General features: G+C 35.2%; 2 protein-coding genes across 2 annotated transcripts in view; one reads left to right on the top strand and one right to left on the bottom strand.

Moving 5' to 3' along the window:
- Positions 1 to 11,304, top strand: part of LOC117925156 (probable anion transporter 6, chloroplastic) — a 47,434-nt gene extending 36,130 nt beyond the window's left edge. Inside the window, exons 11-15 of the mRNA XM_034844055.1 lie at positions 8,592 to 8,687; positions 9,561 to 9,702; positions 9,811 to 9,863; positions 10,625 to 10,711; positions 10,819 to 11,304. Coding sequence (XP_034699946.1) covers positions 8,592 to 8,687; positions 9,561 to 9,702; positions 9,811 to 9,863; positions 10,625 to 10,711; positions 10,819 to 10,920 — 480 coding nt within the window. The 3' untranslated portion in view covers positions 10,921 to 11,304. The remainder of the gene's footprint in view (positions 1 to 8,591; positions 8,688 to 9,560; positions 9,703 to 9,810; positions 9,864 to 10,624; positions 10,712 to 10,818) is intronic.
- A 160-nt stretch (positions 11,305 to 11,464) lies between these two features.
- On the bottom strand, positions 11,465 to 14,718 carry LOC117925155 (heparanase-like protein 3). Its single transcript, XM_034844054.1, has 9 exons — positions 14,306 to 14,718; positions 14,156 to 14,192; positions 13,883 to 14,066; positions 13,649 to 13,797; positions 12,706 to 12,936; positions 12,428 to 12,617; positions 12,221 to 12,346; positions 12,042 to 12,141; positions 11,465 to 11,959 (listed from the first exon to the last, which is right to left on the bottom strand). The coding sequence occupies exons 1-9, from the start codon at positions 14,561 to 14,563 to the stop codon at positions 11,555 to 11,557; spliced, it is 1,680 nt and encodes a 559-aa protein (XP_034699945.1). The 5' UTR covers positions 14,564 to 14,718; the 3' UTR covers positions 11,465 to 11,554.
- Between the last annotated feature and the right edge of the window lie 2,936 nt (positions 14,719 to 17,654).

Below are 17,654 nucleotides of genomic sequence, written 5' to 3'. Positions count from 1 at the left end.
TGGTTCATTTCATTTATTGACGATCATACATGAATATGTTAGTGTATTTGTTAAAAGAAAAATCTAAAGCAAAAGAGATTTTCAAAAATTTTAATGTCATGATTAACACTCAATTCCAAACCAAAATCCAAATTTTTTGCACTGACAATGGTACTAAATACTTTAATTCAATTCTTGGACCCTATCTTCATGAACATGACATTATTCATCAAAGCTCATGCATTGCTACACCACAACACAATGGAGTTTTAGAAAGAAAAAACCGTCATCTATTGGAAGTTGCTCAATCCCTTATGTTCACGACAAATGTTCCTAAATATTTTTGGGGGAAAGCCATTCTCAATGCATCATACTTGATAAACAGAATGCCCACTAGAGTATTATAGTACCAAACTCCCATCGAAGTCCTAAAAAATTGCTACCCTAGTATTCGGCTAGTGTCATCCTTTCCCCCAAAAATTTTTGGTTGCAGCATTTTTGTCAACACTCATGCTCAAAAAAAGAACGAAACTAGATCCAAGAGCCCTCAAATGTCTTTTCTTGGGATATTCTTCAACCCAAAAAGGTTATAAATGTTACTCTCCAATCACAAAAAGGTTCTATGTTTCCATGGATGTAACATTCCTTAAGAATCAAGCCTATTTCCCCAAAACTCAACTTCAGGGGGAGATTTCTAGGAATTCTAGCTCAAATCAAATTTGGGATATTGCTATTCCAGCTGATACTGCTCTTCCAGGAAAATTTTCGAATCTGCCACCTCAACAACCCCTGTAACAACAAGTAAGTCCAGCCCTGAAACCACTGTTGTTCCCTTCAAACCAGATTCTGCACCCAATCTTCCAGCAAATTTGACCTTAGAGCTTCGGGTTTATTCCAGAAGAAAAGTTGTCAGGGATATACAGACTCCCATGCCCTCAACTCATGGCTAGTTAATTGAACCTAATCTGAATCCTTATGACCAAAATTCAGGTAATACAGTAATTGATACTAATCCAACTGTATTAAATGATTTGGATGTTCATATTGCATTTCGGAAAGGGGTTAGATCGTGTACTACACATCCCATTGCTGATTTTGTTTCCAATGAAAGATTATCTCCACAGTTTCAAGCAGTTACTACTAATCTCTCTAAAGTTGATATACCCAGGGACATTCATGAGGCATTACAACATCCAAACTGGAAGACAACTGTGCATAAGGAGATTAAAGCTCTTGAAAAAAATGGAACCTAGGAATTAACCAAATTGCCTTTGGGAAAATCTACTGTGGGATGCAAGTGGATTTTCAATGTGAAATATAAAGCTGATGGGAATATTGACAAATATAAGGCAAGATTGGTGGCTAAGGGATTTACGCAAACGTATGGAGTAAATTATCAAGAAAATTTTGCTCCAGTTGCAAAACTAAACATTGTTCAAGTTCTACTCTCCATTGCAGTCAACAATGATTGGCCTCTTCATCAACTAGACGTAAAAAACGCATTCCTAAATAGTGATCTCAATGAACAAGTCTACATGGATATTCCACCAAGATTCAAAGATGCTAAAAAAAAATTGAGTGTGCAAGTTAAAGAAGTCTTTGTATGGCTTAAAGCAATCACCTAGGGCCTGGTTTGACCGTTTCACTTCAGTTATTAAGAAAGTTGGGTACAATAAAAGACAATTAGATCATACAATATTTTTCAAACATTCATCGGATGGGAAAATAGCTATTCTTATCGTCTATGTGGACAACATAATTCTTACAGGTGATGATGAAGTAGAAATGATAAATTTGAAGAGCACCCTCTCTTAGGAATTTGAAATCAAGGACTTGGGAACTCTTAGGTACTTCCTTGGCATGGAGGTGGCTTGAACTTCAAGTGGAATATCAGTCTCTCAATGGAAATATGTCCTTGATCTTCTGGAGAAAACTGGTATGCTTGGATGTAGATTAGAGGACACACCTATGGAGCAGAATGGCAAACTTAGTGATGAAGAAGAAGGTCCTTCGATTTACAAAGGTCAATACCAAAGAGTTGTTGGGAAGTTGATCTATTTATCCTATACTAGGCCAGACAAGACATAGCCTTTCCTGTTAGTGTGGTTAGTCAATTAATGCAAGCCCCCACTAAAGAACCTCTCAGTGTAGTTCACATTATTCTCTAGTACTTGAAAATGACACCTAGAAAGGGATTATTGTTTGGTATAAGTACCAAATGAGGAATTGAAGTATATTATGACACAGATTGGGGTAGGTTTCGTGAAGGATAGAAGGTCCACTTCAGGCTACTGTACCTACATATGGGGTAATTTGGTTACTTGGAGAAGTAAGAAGCAGTCTGTAGTGGCTCGGAGTAGTGCAGAAGCTGAGTTTCGAGCTATTGCACTTGGTATATGTGAAGGACTATGGCTAAAACGTGTGATGGAGGAGTTGAAAATTTCAACCGAGTTTCCAATGAAAATGTTTTGTGATAATCAAGTAGCCATCAGCATCTCCCATAATCTGGTTCATCATGACAGAACTAAACATGTGGAAATAGACCAACATTTCATCAAGGAGAAAGTTGAGAATGGGGAGTTTTTATTGCAGTACACGCCTACCAAACTTCAAACTGCAGACATTCTTACAAAAGCTCTACCAAGACAACATTTCGATTCTCTTATAAGCAAACTGGGAATGATCAATATCTATTCCTCAGTTTGAGGGAAAGTGTTGAAACCGTAGGTTGATTTTTAGGAGTTTGAATTTAAAAATAAAACCAAAAGATAAGGCTTGACTAGGTCCTATTATTTTAGATTGTAAGTCCTAGATTTTTAGGACTTTGAATTTAAAATAAAACCAGAATATAAGCCTTAATTGACTCCTATTATTCTGGACTGTTTAGTTTAGATAAGTCCTAGTGTGTTTAAATTTGTTTTTATCTCTAGTTTGAATATGAGAGAATATCAGATGATATTCTGCAGGATGGGATTGCTTCGTCTATTTAAGTTCTCAATGTAAACCAAAATTTTTCAATAGAGTATCATTCAGCTTCTCTTCCAAATTCAATAAAAAAGAAGGGCAAAAAGAAACTAAACAAGATAGCCAACAAAAAGACCTATATATTCATAGATAAGGCTCTGTGAAAATCCAACATTGTGAAGATCTCTATCCCTGTCGCATCTCAAGACTACTCCAACAAGGATTTCAAAAAGGATTCCTTTAATCTCTAGCTTTGGAAGCTCTTCCTCACTGAAGATCCTTCAATTATGTTCTTTCCAAATGCGCTAAGATTAGCAAGGGGGAGCCATGTGTCTTCCTTCGCCATTTCTCCATCCCCTTTACCTTCTACCCATAAGAAGATTTTTCATTGAGTTTGGGAACACCCACTTCAACCCAAAAATTTCTAAAATAAGATTCCACAAGTTTTTCTATTCACAATGGATTAGGTTGTGATTTGTTGTTTCTTCACTATCTTTGTAGAGGCTACATCTGTTTTCCATGTCCACCCTCTTATCATGAGGTTATTTATGTATAGAATCTTACCACGTACAATTTCCCATGCCAAAAAAATGGATCTCAGAGGAGCACTTAATTTGTTTCACTCAGGACAATTCTCTACTCCAACCGTATAATGAATTATAGTAGGACTTAACAAAAAACTCTCCTTTCCTATATTCTTTCAAGCATAAGCTGTCTACCCTACTCCTTGCACTCTCACTGAATGCATGAGCCAGAAATATTGAACCATTGCATCCATTTCCCAATCCTGAAAGTGCCTTCTTAACTGTATAGATCAATTGCCTCCATTCCTTCCCTTTTCCCACAAGTCTGCTACTGTAGCATCCTTGGGAGAGCCTAAATTGAAAAGCAATGGAAAAACCACTTTCAAGGAATGAAAATGATTTACAAGAATAATACTCTTAAAAAGGTAGATTTACAACTCAAACTCTAGCTCAATGTGCAATTCATGAAGGAAATAAGCGAGTGCTGGTTCAAATTAAACTAAATGCACCTTAAAGACTCGAGGACAAGAATTGAATAGGGCTTGTGGGTATTAGATTGGTCATAAGTGCATCCCAAGTGTTTTGTTTATTGTCTACAAGTAAAACAGAGCCTTTATATACAAAAATACATAGACTCATTTGACTTCCTGAGCAACCCCAAGCACTAACAAGCTGTTGGACTTTAAATGCAATTTTGTAGGTGACTGTATCACTGTCAAACTGGTTAACTGGTTCTGGAAGAACCTAATTCATTTGGTTCACCTACCAGCTGCCTAGGCAAAGAGACCATTATTACCCTTGACCATCAGCAGAAATGCTTTCAATTTCCTCTGTTCCTCAACCTTTCTATGTTTGTTTTAAGGCTCAACTAGGCATTGAAAAAATCTTATCCAAAATAAGTCCAAACGATGGTTTTCAATGTTTGTTTTCTCTCAAGACTGTCATGGTTAAACAGGTCAGGTCTCATTGAAAATTTTGACTCAATGAGGCCTAAAAGGTCATGATTGCTTTAAGCCTAAGGCCAATCTAGGTCAAGTGTATGAAAGATCTCCACTTCAACACAAAAATACTAGTTACTATTAAATGTAGAGGCCTAAACACTAGTTCAAGGCTTCACTTGTCCTTAATGATCTTTCAAGCTCCTATTTATTTATTTATTCACATATGTCTCCATGTGTTTTGAGTTGACTTACATATGTTCACCCTCAAGTGAATGATTGAATATCAATCATCTTAATCATTCATTTGTTTTGTTAGTATGAAAAAAGTCCAATAGAAACCTTGAACTAACATGAAGTTCAATTCACGTGAAAATCATTGGCCATTCTTTTTCTTGTGCTAACAAAAATGTTAATACCATTAGTTAATGCAAAATATGAAGATAAAGCAAGATTAACCACATAAAAAAGATACATGGTGTTTTAACTTGGTTAGTCCAACAAAGTCTACATCCACAGATGAGAGAGAAGTATTCCGCTATTATGGTGCAACAATGCCACTCTTAAGCTCAGGAATGGGTCACCCAAATGATGATGATTGAATGCTACAAAAAGCTTAACCTACCCTCATTGGACTTTCAAATGAGATGTTCAAAGGCCAATCTAAGAATTGGTCTTAGAGCCAAGGGTCATGGATTCAAGCCATGGGAGTGCCATGCTAGGGGAAGGATAGTGCAAGAACGCCTCTCTCAAGTCTAGGGATGAGTCACCCAAATGATGGTGGCCAAATGTCATAAAACGTAGCTTACTCTCACTATACACCAATGGTTTTTAGATGAGATGATTAAAGTCCCATCTAAGATTCACTATACCATAGAGAGTATTAAAGAGAGTAGAAAAACAAATACAATTATTGAGCTTTGAAATAACAAATACAACTATGGAGATTTGAAACATCCCATATTTGTAGCTCTTTGAAGTGACACCTTAGATCGTGAGCCCTTCATTGAGTGTTTCCCACTTTTCCACACACATCTACCAACTCAGTATAAGCTTAACATGCCAATTCCTATCTCATAGTTTTTTCCTCTTTATGATCTAAAATATTTAAGGAAATATCCCTAGTAACTTACCTTATCAGGCAAGGAAATCTATTTTTCATAAGGCATCACTAATATATAAAATATTTTTTACAAATTTTTTTATTAAAAGAATATGAGACACTTTCTAACAATCTCCAACTTGAATCAAATTTCATCAATATTTTTTCATCTTATCTTGACATAAATCTTCATCATATACATGACTTTTTTAGACATGCTTTTATTAATACACATAACTCCTTTGATATTCCATAATTAAGGTAAAAAACTACTATACTCTACCAAGAAACTTGTTTGAACCACATTCTTAGTTCATGCCACAAATTTTTCATGCACCATGATTCCCTCATGTACCATGGTCTTGTCATGTGCCATGGATTCAAATTATTTGGCCACTTTATAGTTTCCACATTCAGGATCTAATAAGTATATAGGAGAAACTATACTTATACCAAATAATAAAGTGTGTGCTCTATGTATCACATTTCATTGTGAGAATGATTGACTCCACCTTTATCAAAGTTCTTTTTGCAATCCTCTTGTGTGTTCCATTTTACTTGGCTCTTCTAGAAATCTTTACATTCCAGAAATCTTGACTTGGACTCTAATACCATTTGTTGTACTAATGAGAGCTTTAATACCATGAGTTAGTACAAAATGTGAAGATAAAGCAAAATCAATCACACATAAAGAGATACAATTGAGCCCTGAAACCTCCTATGTTGTTTTCTCCCTTCTTGTATCTACACTCTAAATCATGAGCCCTTACTCCCCTAGATGTCTTCCACTCTTCATCACATCTCTACCTATTCAGTATAGGTTTTACATACCAATCTCGATCTCATAACTTTTTTCCATTGTGACCTAAAATATTTATAGAGATATTCTTAGCAACTTCTCTTATTCTACAAGGAAATCTATTTTCATAAGGAATTGCCAATATGTAAAATATACTATACAATAGTCTTTGACTAAAGGGAATATATGTCAATTAAGAATTTGAGACACTTTCTAATACTTTTTCAAATTTGTGAAGAATAAAGTTACTCTTTGATCTCCTACAACGGCAATTTTAGAAACATGATTTAAAAATTATGAGATATTGAATTTATTATGAAATGAGAATTGGAAGGATTGATTCATTTTATTTCTTCCTATTGTTTTCATCTGATTATGGTTATGATTTCTTTTTGATAGCTAAGATGTGGAATGGAAGTTGATTGGTTTATAGAAATGGTTATGTAGAACCAAAAACAGAAAAGAGTGATGTCAACTTGAATAAAACTGGTCACAAGGTGCTTATGTAAACCATTTTAACAAAATGCAATGCTAAAAAAGTAGGACTTGAATTTTCATTGCACGCCAGGTTTGGATGGAGGCATTGCTAGTGCTGGTGGAATGGTAATTGTAGGGGAAAAAAGTATGGAGTGTAGCACCAACAAGGTTTGGAAGATGTAAAGGGAGGATGGGGAGGGAAATAATTCTATTAATTTCTGCTTCTTTAAATTTTAAATATTTATTCTATGCAACTGATAGGAAGGTTTTGAGAGAATAAAAATCTTGTGATATCTTAGCTGAAACATGTAGCAGGTTTCTATTTTAATGTGGTGGTTTTAGAAAATAAAGGAGTATCAAATAAATATATCGATATGATCAAAATTTATTTCATTATTGGAATTTGCTAAACTTCCTATTTTTCTGAGGATTCTGAGTGTAGATATTCCTTTTTAGGAACAGTTATTTTGTTTTTTATTTTTTATTTTTTCAATGGAAATTGAAGCTTCTAACTTGCTACTCTGGCCTAACCTACTCTGACCTTCACCCCAAAAAAAGGAAGAAAAAAAAGAAAAGAAAAGGACCCTGGCTGTTCTGTTTCTTATCAGGATTTGGTGTGCTGTGTATTTAGTGATGTTATTGTCTGGACTAAAGTTCTTGCTTCTCTTGTGTGCAATTTTTTTTTTCCCTAATTAATTTATTGCTGGATATCTGTTTGGGTGCACTTGTGGGGCATTATGTAGGATGGGGCTGTAATTAGTATGAGAAAAATAGGATATAAGTATGGCCTAGTCAGAACTGAGGATGAATGAGTTAGATTAATCCTCTTTTATGATAAATAGTTGATACCCTGATTTGATGCTTAAGAGTTAAGAGTACATCTCCTTTGTCTTATAACTGTTGTAACATCTAGGGATGGACTTGAAAATGACACCAAATTAGTGGGTTTAGGTTGGGCCTGCCTGTGGCAACTGTATAGCCCATGTAATTGATTGTGTCAAATGATATGATTATGACCTAACCCATTTACAATCCATTTTGCTCATATAACTTTATTAAAGTAATCTATTAAAAAAAATTTAAAACTAAAAACACGTTTTTTTATAGTTAAAAATTAAATAATTAAAGTAACATATTTCAAAAATTATAATGTAAAAAATATTTTGTAACTAAAAAGTTAAAAAAAATTCCAAAACAAGTGTAAAATAAAAGTTCATTTTGATTTAAACAAAAAATAAAAAAATAAAACTTAAGAACTACCAAAATAATATATTTTGAAAATAATACTTTATACATGTAAGATTTTGAATAAGTTAAACAAGTTAAAATCGTGTTAACGGGCTATTCACATCAATCCGCATACAATCCAACCCAACCCAACCTATTTATTAAATGAGTTATACGGGTTGTGTCATATCATGTTACCCATATAATAAACATATCATTCTTGTGTTGCATAAATTTTCAGTGTTTTTTTATTAACACTATTTGGCTCGACCCATTGCCACCCCTAATAGCAACTAGGAGTGATAAACATGCATAACCCAAGGAATGTTGAGTTATTTCCATGCCACCCTTGAGAGATTGCATGTGGTACCATTCACGTGGTAGTGAGCACAACATGTACTAGTCCTGTTGTTATGGTGGGCTTATTTTATGCATAGCAAAATCAGTGTATGGGAATTTTCCACTTAGTATCACTAACATAGTCCATGCACACCAATGAGTCAATTGTTTAATTGCAAGGTAAGCATTTTTGTTTTTTTGAAGGATTCATTTTCATCTCAAATTTGTATTTTTTGTTTCAGGTTTCTGTCCTTCCTCCATTAGCTTCTATATTTGTGACAACCATTGCATCACAATTAGCAGACAACTTGATTGCAAATGGAGTTGAAACCACCACGGTACGGTGAGCTGGGCCACAAATGCCCTGATTTTTATTCTCAAATCAAGTTCTTTTTAAAGAAATTCTGGTTGATTCCTGAAATGTGATTCTTAGGCTAATAAAACTCTTGCTTTATCACTAGATTTCAGCCTCTGAATCAGGTTCTAGATATCAAAGTAAGAGTACACACCATTCTATGTGAAAACCAGTATTTTCGTAATGTTGCTACCTGTTCTGATGTATGATAGACTATAAAAACAGTAAGGAAAGCAGAAGAAAAGTTGAAATGGGGCTTCTAAGAGTTTTCTGGTTGGTGAAATATAATGTGGAAAATTTGGTCATATTGGCAAATCATTCTCTTATAAATTTTAATGGTCACACCTATATGAGCTCATGCAAACTAATAAGATCAGCCCATTTTTTATGATTGTAAGAGAGAGATGTTGTTCCTACTATTCTTGCTTTGTTAGAAAATATCACTTTTATACCTATTTTAAAAATTATGTTATTGGGGAAAAAATTTATTTATTGTGCTTATGCATGTTTCAATGAGAAATTGTAAAAGAATCATGTAACTTCCAGTTTTTACATTGATTTTGTGTCCTTTTTTTTTCCCATTGTTGTTACTTGGTGTAGTAATTTGTACTTAGTTGTGAAGTCTGTATCATAACTTAGTTAATTTTACAACTTCGTTTTTACTTAATGTATGGCTCAAATTGTTAACTTGCAATTTGCTGATTACTTAGTTAATGTTAGAACTTTATTTTTACTTGACAATGTATGGCTTCAAGTGTTAATTGCATTTGCTGAAATTTTGGTATGAATCAGTATTTTTAAGTCCTGATTTATTTAAAATTAGAACTTACTGATTGATCTATTTTTGTACTTTTAGGTGCGAAAGATTTGCCAAACAATTGCATTTTTGTCTCCCGCAGTCTGCATGACTCTTTCCTCTTTGGATCTGGGAATTCCGCCTTGGGAAATTGTTGGAATACTCACTGGTGGCTTAGCACTCTCAAGCTTTGCCTTGTCAGGTACTGAAAATTCAAAATTAGTACTGGTACTTAAATGGCTAAGAAAAGATACAATCTACTTTTTCTCCTTTTATTGGAGCCTAAATACTACCACTTGTTTTGCAACAGGACTTTATTGTACCCATCAGGATATATCACCTGAATATGCAAGTATACTTTTGGTATGTGAACCTTAAAATTTTAAGTTTTTCACTTTGTTTGAAACTCATCTGTGATGATCTTTGATGTTTAAATGGATGGTGACTTAATACCATATTCCCCATCCCTATTCAGCTTCCAGTCAGCATCTTAATTTATGGTTTCTGTATCGTCAGTCTTATTTCTACCACATAGAACATTGGGATTCACTGTTACTTTTTATAGAAGGAAGTGTTTTCATTTTTTGATGCAATGAGGGACATGATAGGTTTGCGGTCTGCATATATTCATATTATTTTGCTGTAACTTATTAATCTCATTCATTGTGTTGATCACTTCTTAATTTGATACTTCCCAAAGCCCTGACTGCTAGTATCCAACCATCTTACTAGTGGAATTGACTCGTACAATTTTGTCTTGAAGATAATCAAGCTATAGGTTGTCCAGACCATATTAAACAAATCAGTGACCATTACTTGGAAGTTTTTTGATTTCTCCTGACTTTATCCATTCCATTTTTAGCCTTCCTGGTCTTAGCTCTAGGCCAAAAGTCATAATATTATTCATTTGGAATCCTGGGTAGAGTGGTGGTCATCTGGAATGGTTTAGATGAGTACATTGTGGGCCCAATGCATGATAATGGATGTAGAAATTTTTATTTTTATTTTGGAACTGCAGCAGCCTGATTTTAGCATTTGCTTGAACATTGAACACTAAGACATAAAACTTTGGATCTATTCAAATGTGGTTATATGACAAGATTCTTTCTTGACTTTTCCCTTAGGGAATTACCAACACTGTTGGGGCAGTACCTGGAATAGTAGGTGTTGCTCTCACCGGTTCTCTTCTTGATTCAACCCATTCTTGGAGCGTAAGTTGTGCCCTTATTCCTTATAAGGTCCATTGCTGTATTGGCCATCTATATTCCCAGTTCTTAACCATTGCTGTTTGTTTGTGATTTGAATATGTGCTATGCAGTTGTCATTATTTGCACCATCAATTTTCTTCTACTTGACTGGTACCATCGTATGGTTGGCATTTGCCAGCAGTAAACCTCAATCCTTTTCCAAGATAGACTGACCTTGTACCCCTGCTCCAGCTTGAGTATCCTGAATGAAGCATCAAATTGTAGGAGGCTGCATTCTATGTATTACTATTTAACCTTATCTAGAGGCTGGGAGGACACTGATCTCACCTCAGGGATTTTTCTATAAGTGCTCTGATAAGAAAGAAAGTTCTATTAGAAAAGAAGAGAAAAAGGATGAATAGATGGAATCTGTATATTCCCAAATGTAACTTGCAAGATATTTTTTGTGTTGTATATTTCAATCACCCATTTTGGGTTGCCACCAACATGATGTACGGAACATGTTTAAGAGCTCATCCAGCACAGCAGTTATAGACATCTATTTTGTACAAGTTATTCAAAGAGGTGAAGAATTTTTTGTACAGATTTCTCACCAACTTCTATATACTGATCCTGTCAATGGCTACTTGTGTTTTAGTGTTCTCACATACCAGGTCAACTTCCTTCACATATATCATTACTCAATAGAAAATAAGGGGATCCGTATGAACAATTTTTCCCAAAGGGTTGCATTGTATTCTTCACCAAGCAAAAGAATTGAAAATTTTGCATTGTATTCTATTTTTTTTTTTATTATTATTTGATTAATGATCAAATGGGACCAATTTCAGTCCCATTTGGACTCACCTACCTGCAAGCAGGAAGAACAACACTTGGCATATGCACGAACACAATAGAGAATGGAGCAATGGTTATGGGACTCGATGAATTTACATTCAGAGGCTCCAGAGGAGGTATGTCTCCAGATGCATTTACGGTCAAAATGTTTCCATTAAGTAGCATAGTTTGGCTGTGTAAATTCCCATCCTTAGCTGTTAGATGGTATTCCTCCCTCTCCATTTCGCTTGTTTTGGAACCTTCAAACCGAATAACCTTTGTTCTATGAATCCTGTGTCTATGGCGATATTTGTGCAACCTATGCAACCTGTGAAGCTTGTGTTTATGTTGCAAAGTTGAAGTACCATTGAAGGCGACTTTGGCCTCAACTGTGGTGCTATTGTCTAGATTGATCAATAGTAATGTGATCCCTTGCTGTAAGATAAAATCTAATCAGATCATAGCAAAAACAATACTAATGATTTTTGATAATTGAAGCTTGAATTCTTGAACTCACAGATTGTTTTGCGCAATGAGCATAGGCACGTATTTTCTTAGGCCCTGAAAAACTTGTTGATAGGACATTTCTTCCCATCAATCGGTGCCATAGAAGAGCACTGCATAATAGAAAGCATGAGGTTAAAGCAGATCACTAGATTTCGTTTCTGTAATATTAGAACTTCAAGATTTTATAACCTGTAGTAGTCTGGATTTGGTACAAAGGTGTTAGTGTTGAGTAGACCATAGTTTCCACCTATCAATGTCTGTCTGCAATATGTTTTGGTATCATAAGCTGATGCCATGCCCAGCTGGTCCAAATACCTGTAATTGCCAAAACTGCATCATTCACTGCAAATGCAATCAGAGTAGCCAAAGAACTTGACCATAACAGTAGCAGATTACCAGAAACTAAACACAAATGCATTGGTGACAAGATTACGGCCACTATTATAGGCTCCTCCTGCCTCACCAACCCATGAAGTTGCTGAAGAAGTAGAGCTGTTGATGATGCTTTGGAGTCTGCTGAATGTATTAGCCTCACCATCAAGATAGGATGGATCAAGAATCTTTGCAATAAGGTGTGTATCAACTCCTACGATGAAGAAACTAAACCTTCAGAAACAAAACCAATTCAATGTGCCTCAAAAAGTGTGAAGAATCAGTTTCTTCAGGCACTGTACCTGGCCCAAGATTATAAATGTGGTGGGTGATCACATCCAAGGATTTGGTTGTTTTATCTAAGAATTCTTTGAACCAATTTTGATCAAAAAATCCCCCGGGTGCTATGATTTGTGGCTTAGGCTCCACGCCACTGTAAATATCTTGCACCAAGTTTCGCAGAGAGATTGTGTCAGATGCATACTGATTTGCAGCAACTCTTGCTCCAACTCCACTCCCACTCAATTCATTTCCTGACAAGCAACAAGCCATCTCAGACTTGAACCAGATATAAAGAACCCCATTTTCTCAGGCAGGAGAAATGTGATTTTTGGAACAATTACCTATGTAAAGCGGATAATTACCAATATGAATCGGGCAGAAGTCATCAAGGAATGTGAAAAAAGTCAACATAATGTCACTATAATGGAAGCCTGGGTGCAATAATGTTACTCTTGTCACCCAAACGATGGCTTTTAAGTCTTTTAAGACTGGATGAGTCACCCAAATGATGACTTTTAAGTCTCTTAAGGTAGGGGATGAATGACTTTTAAGTCTCTTAAGGTAGGGGATGAATCACCTGAATAATGACTCTTAGAATAGGCACGTGGGCTGTGACATTGAATGCCATAAAAGATTATACCTATCCTCACTAAATACCAATTGGTTTTTAGATATGATCAAAGACTGATCTGGACAATCAATAAATCATTGAAAAGTTTTTCTATTCACTGTGGCCATAAAATTAGAATGTGGATTTAAACACAGACTACACAGAATCGCATTAGTGGCCCAATGGATGGGAGAATAGATGATATCTCATGGGGAAGAAGCATATTTTCTGAACTCAATCACCAAACTAATAGCTCGCCCAGAGGGAGAAAGACATGGGAATCCGTAATTTTCATCATCTTCCCCTATGCCTATATCTATATGCTACTGGCAACAAAAGAAAAGCATTCTTACCGAGTTCCCAAGCACTAATATGGTAGCCCTTTTTGACAGTATAACGAATAAGAGATTCAGCATTTCTGGAGTCCCAAGCTCCAACAGCAGAACCATCACGCCTAATAGATCTTCCAGAGAGAGCATTCAATCCAAAAATAATCACAGCCCTGAATCCAAACCCATAGAATCAGAAATGGTCCAAATTGCATATAAAGAAATCAAAGCAGGCAAGAAGAGGGAAATTTATGTTACCCAGAATTCTTGAAGAAGGTGTTCAGTTCATCCCATCTATACAAGGGCAAGCATCCCTGAGTGAAACCAAACAACTGTGAAGTGTCATTAACAAAATGAGTGCAGGGCAGCCTGTGATCTTCAGTATCATATATGACCTTATCTTGCAAAGTACCACCCAATCTGAGTTTCAATGGAGTAAAAGCTGCATCATAATTGGAAACTGTAAGTGTTAGTTTACCATAAAGGGTAAGAAACAGATTGAACCGTATAAACACACGGCAAATATCATACCTTTTATGGCATTTAGCAAGATTTTGTTATTAAGATCCTGGACAAGAGAAAAGCCAGATGATTTTCAGAACAGCAATGTCTCAAAGATCACAGTATTCAATCTCATTGTAATGTTAAATCACATTTGAAATGTATCTGAGGGAAAGATACCAGATTGAGGAGAGAAGCATGACCCCAGCTGCATGTTCCATAGTCACATTTCTCAGGAGGCCACCAATCCAAGGTAGCACAGACAAAATCATTATCAATTTTTCCAATGTGAGCCTTCCCATCTATGAAAACAGTGCCCTCAACATTAGCTCCTCCTCCTGCAGTATCTGCATTTACAGTAGAGAAGCTGTAACCAAAGACAAACACCCAAAAACACAGCCCCATTTGCCAAAACAGAGAACCCATCTTCAGATTCATACGACAGTTCAGGATCCGAGTCTCTCTCTCGCGCCCTCCCTCAACAAAGAAGTGGGGTTATTACAGAGCTTGCCATTGGAGGCTACTAAGGGAAGTGGTAGGGATGGAGATTTACAAGCCACACAATGGATGCATGAGAGGAAAAATATATAAAAATATCTAAGGACATGCTTTGGTTTTTATATATGCGGGAAAGCAATTTAAGATTTGCTTTGCATCTCCGTGTTTTGCTTTGGAACCTTTGGATTGAATAATACAAAGATTAGCGGCAACTTGCAAGTGGGCCTGATCTTTGCTTTGGTTTACGGTGGTAGAAAGACAAATGCCCCATGAGAGGATTGCAGTTAAGACTTTTGAGATAAAAGCACTGTGGTGAGCGTGAGTGTGGGTCCATTAGATTTCGGCTTGGATCAAGATTGGTTTTTTTATTTTGTGTTAAAAATAAAGACAAAAAAAATAAAAAAATAAAATTATTCCTTACTATATATACATGTATTAAACCTATTCCTAACCCTTTTAAGTTTTCTCAATTGAGATGGGATATGATTGATATCAAAAGACCCCATCTCATTGTCATTTCTACATGGGTTCTAAATAAGCAGAAAAATTGAAAGATTAATACTCTCGACAAAATGTCTTGAATTTTACTTATAATTTCATTAAATTGTCAATACATATGGTAGGATTTCACATTATTAAACTACAAACTTAAACTGAGTTTTTTTAGTCGAGTCTTTATTTTCTAATTTCTTAAATCTTGAATTAAATGCCCATCATTTTTACTATAACAAATTTGGTCATTTTCGAATAAATCAATATGCAAGTTTATCTCCAATTTTTGCATTTTATTTTAAGTTATTTGATTAAAAGGGTCATTGGAAACCAATTTTAAAAATTTAATCCTCCATCATTTTTTCATTTTGGCAAAAATATTGTTATTGTTCTATTATAAAAATGACATTTTTTTAGAAAAAAATATATATATACTATGCATAATTGAAATAGTTAAGAACATTTATGTAAAAAAAAAAAAAAAAGTGAGTTATATTTTAAATAAAAACATGATAGGAGATAAATTTACAAATATGATAAATATTTTATCCCTTTTAATCAATTATTTCTTTTATTTTTAATAGCATAACTAAAAAAGTTCATGGAACTCAAAATTGAATCTTCAACCAACCTCATTTACAAACCAACTCAGAGAAGTACATGTGCATGACACATGCAAACCTTTATTTAATCAAATGATTGTTTCTATAGTTCAATTTTTTTCTTTTTTTTTTTTTAGAAAAAAATCCCTACAAAATAACACAGAGAACTTGTCCAGATGAAATTCCAGAAGCTTCTCATTAAGGATATGGATTGCTAAAATGGCCATATGATTAGCCAAAAAAAAAAGGGAAAAAGAAAATATAAAATGGCCCATACATATTAGGTTGCTTTGGTTGGTTCAATTCAAAACACGCACTTAGTCCAAAATTGTTCTCTGTTCAGTAGTTTGAAAGCATCCTCCATTATCTTAGCTCTTGGGGGATCAGGTGGGTTTCTACCCAAAAGACAACAACCAAAAACCTAATCCATCAATACTTGATAAGGAGGTCCATTTTGGTGGGTGGAATTCAGTTCAGTCCAACCTAACACCTTCTAATTTGGAAATGATTCCTTTTGCTGTAACCCACTATACCACACCCCATATTCAATACTTGGAGAGGAGGGGAAGAATATGTATGGCTTGCAGTTCCTACACTCCAATTCAAGATGTCCACAACTCAAGTCTCCACTTTTCATTTAAAATATCCCCAAACCTCATCATTCTCTACACCTGCAAAAGTCCACACCGGATAGCTGATCCATCTGTTGGGTCTAACTGCATTTAGCAAATTAAATTCAAATTAATGAGCTCTCAGGATTTCTTGAAAGTAACGCAAACCTGCCCACATGAGATTAACATGGCAAACAACCAAAGTCCTTCTGTCTGCTCCTTTATATGTTATCCCTAGCTTTGAAAAATGCTAATACACGTTGTGGAATCTATTGAAATCTAAATCTAAATCTAAATCTAAATTTAAACCATATGTATGACAAGATTTAAAATTTTATATGTAATATTATTTTATTGATAATGTCTTTTTAATATCGATTAAAAAAATAACATTGATCAGTCCTATATCTTTTATTCTTTTGAGTTCAATTCTTGATTTGGTCAAGAGCCCTCAAGTTTTCAAAAGGAACTTCAATTAGTTTGATTGCAAAGGCCAAGAGGTCGGCAATTGAGACAAAGTTACTCAAAGATTCCTTCATATTTGTATTTTTTTGGGTACTTTTTTTGTTAAACCATACATGCATGTAAGGCAACATATTTCAAAGATAATATTGAAAACCCATGATCATGAAGAGAACAGTTCACCTAAAACGACAAGGACTTTGACAAAAGGGGCATTGCATGATGTTTACCTTACCATAAAGACCATTTGTTTTTCTGAATTACGTATGCAACAACTTTAATGGTTATCTTAGCGTGGACTCATCCTGAATTCTTAGCCAGAAAAAGAGAGCGAAATATACCATTTATTATTCATCATACCCATCAAGAACAGTCTCCCTCAGAGGTCCACCAACAAGCCCACAAGGCTACGACCATTAGGTAAGACAGAGTGGGACTTCTAAACGGAAAACTTTATAATATAACGGGCTTCTTGGGCCTATGATTAGGTTAAAATTAACCACATAGTCATCCTGAATACCTAATAATTGACCTTCATCTTGTTCATTTTTGGAAGGGATAAAAGGAAAGGACATAAAAAAAGGGCTGAACCCCCTCATTTATTAATGTTTCATTTGAAGGATTTATATTGTGCATTAAATAATCTAATTCACCTAAAAGCTGATGCCAAGGCCTCTGACATACGTAGGGTTTCTTCTCTTGAGCTGGGCTTCCCCAAGTGTCTTACTGGGTTGTGTTGGCCCAACCTCAACCTTATCCACATGTAATCAGGCCTGGTTGGGTTGGAGCCTAGGCCTGACACTCTAGCCCAGTCAAAACTCCACGTGGGATATGGGTTGGGGTTGGGTTTTGATCATGAATAAT

This window comes from Vitis riparia, chromosome 11, assembly GCF_004353265.1.
Source record: "Vitis riparia cultivar Riparia Gloire de Montpellier isolate 1030 chromosome 11, EGFV_Vit.rip_1.0, whole genome shotgun sequence".
NCBI classification, from domain to species: Eukaryota; Viridiplantae; Streptophyta; class Magnoliopsida; order Vitales; family Vitaceae; genus Vitis; species Vitis riparia.
The sequence above is the reverse complement of the archived record's forward strand: the minus strand, read 5'-3'. Positions and strand labels throughout refer to the sequence as shown.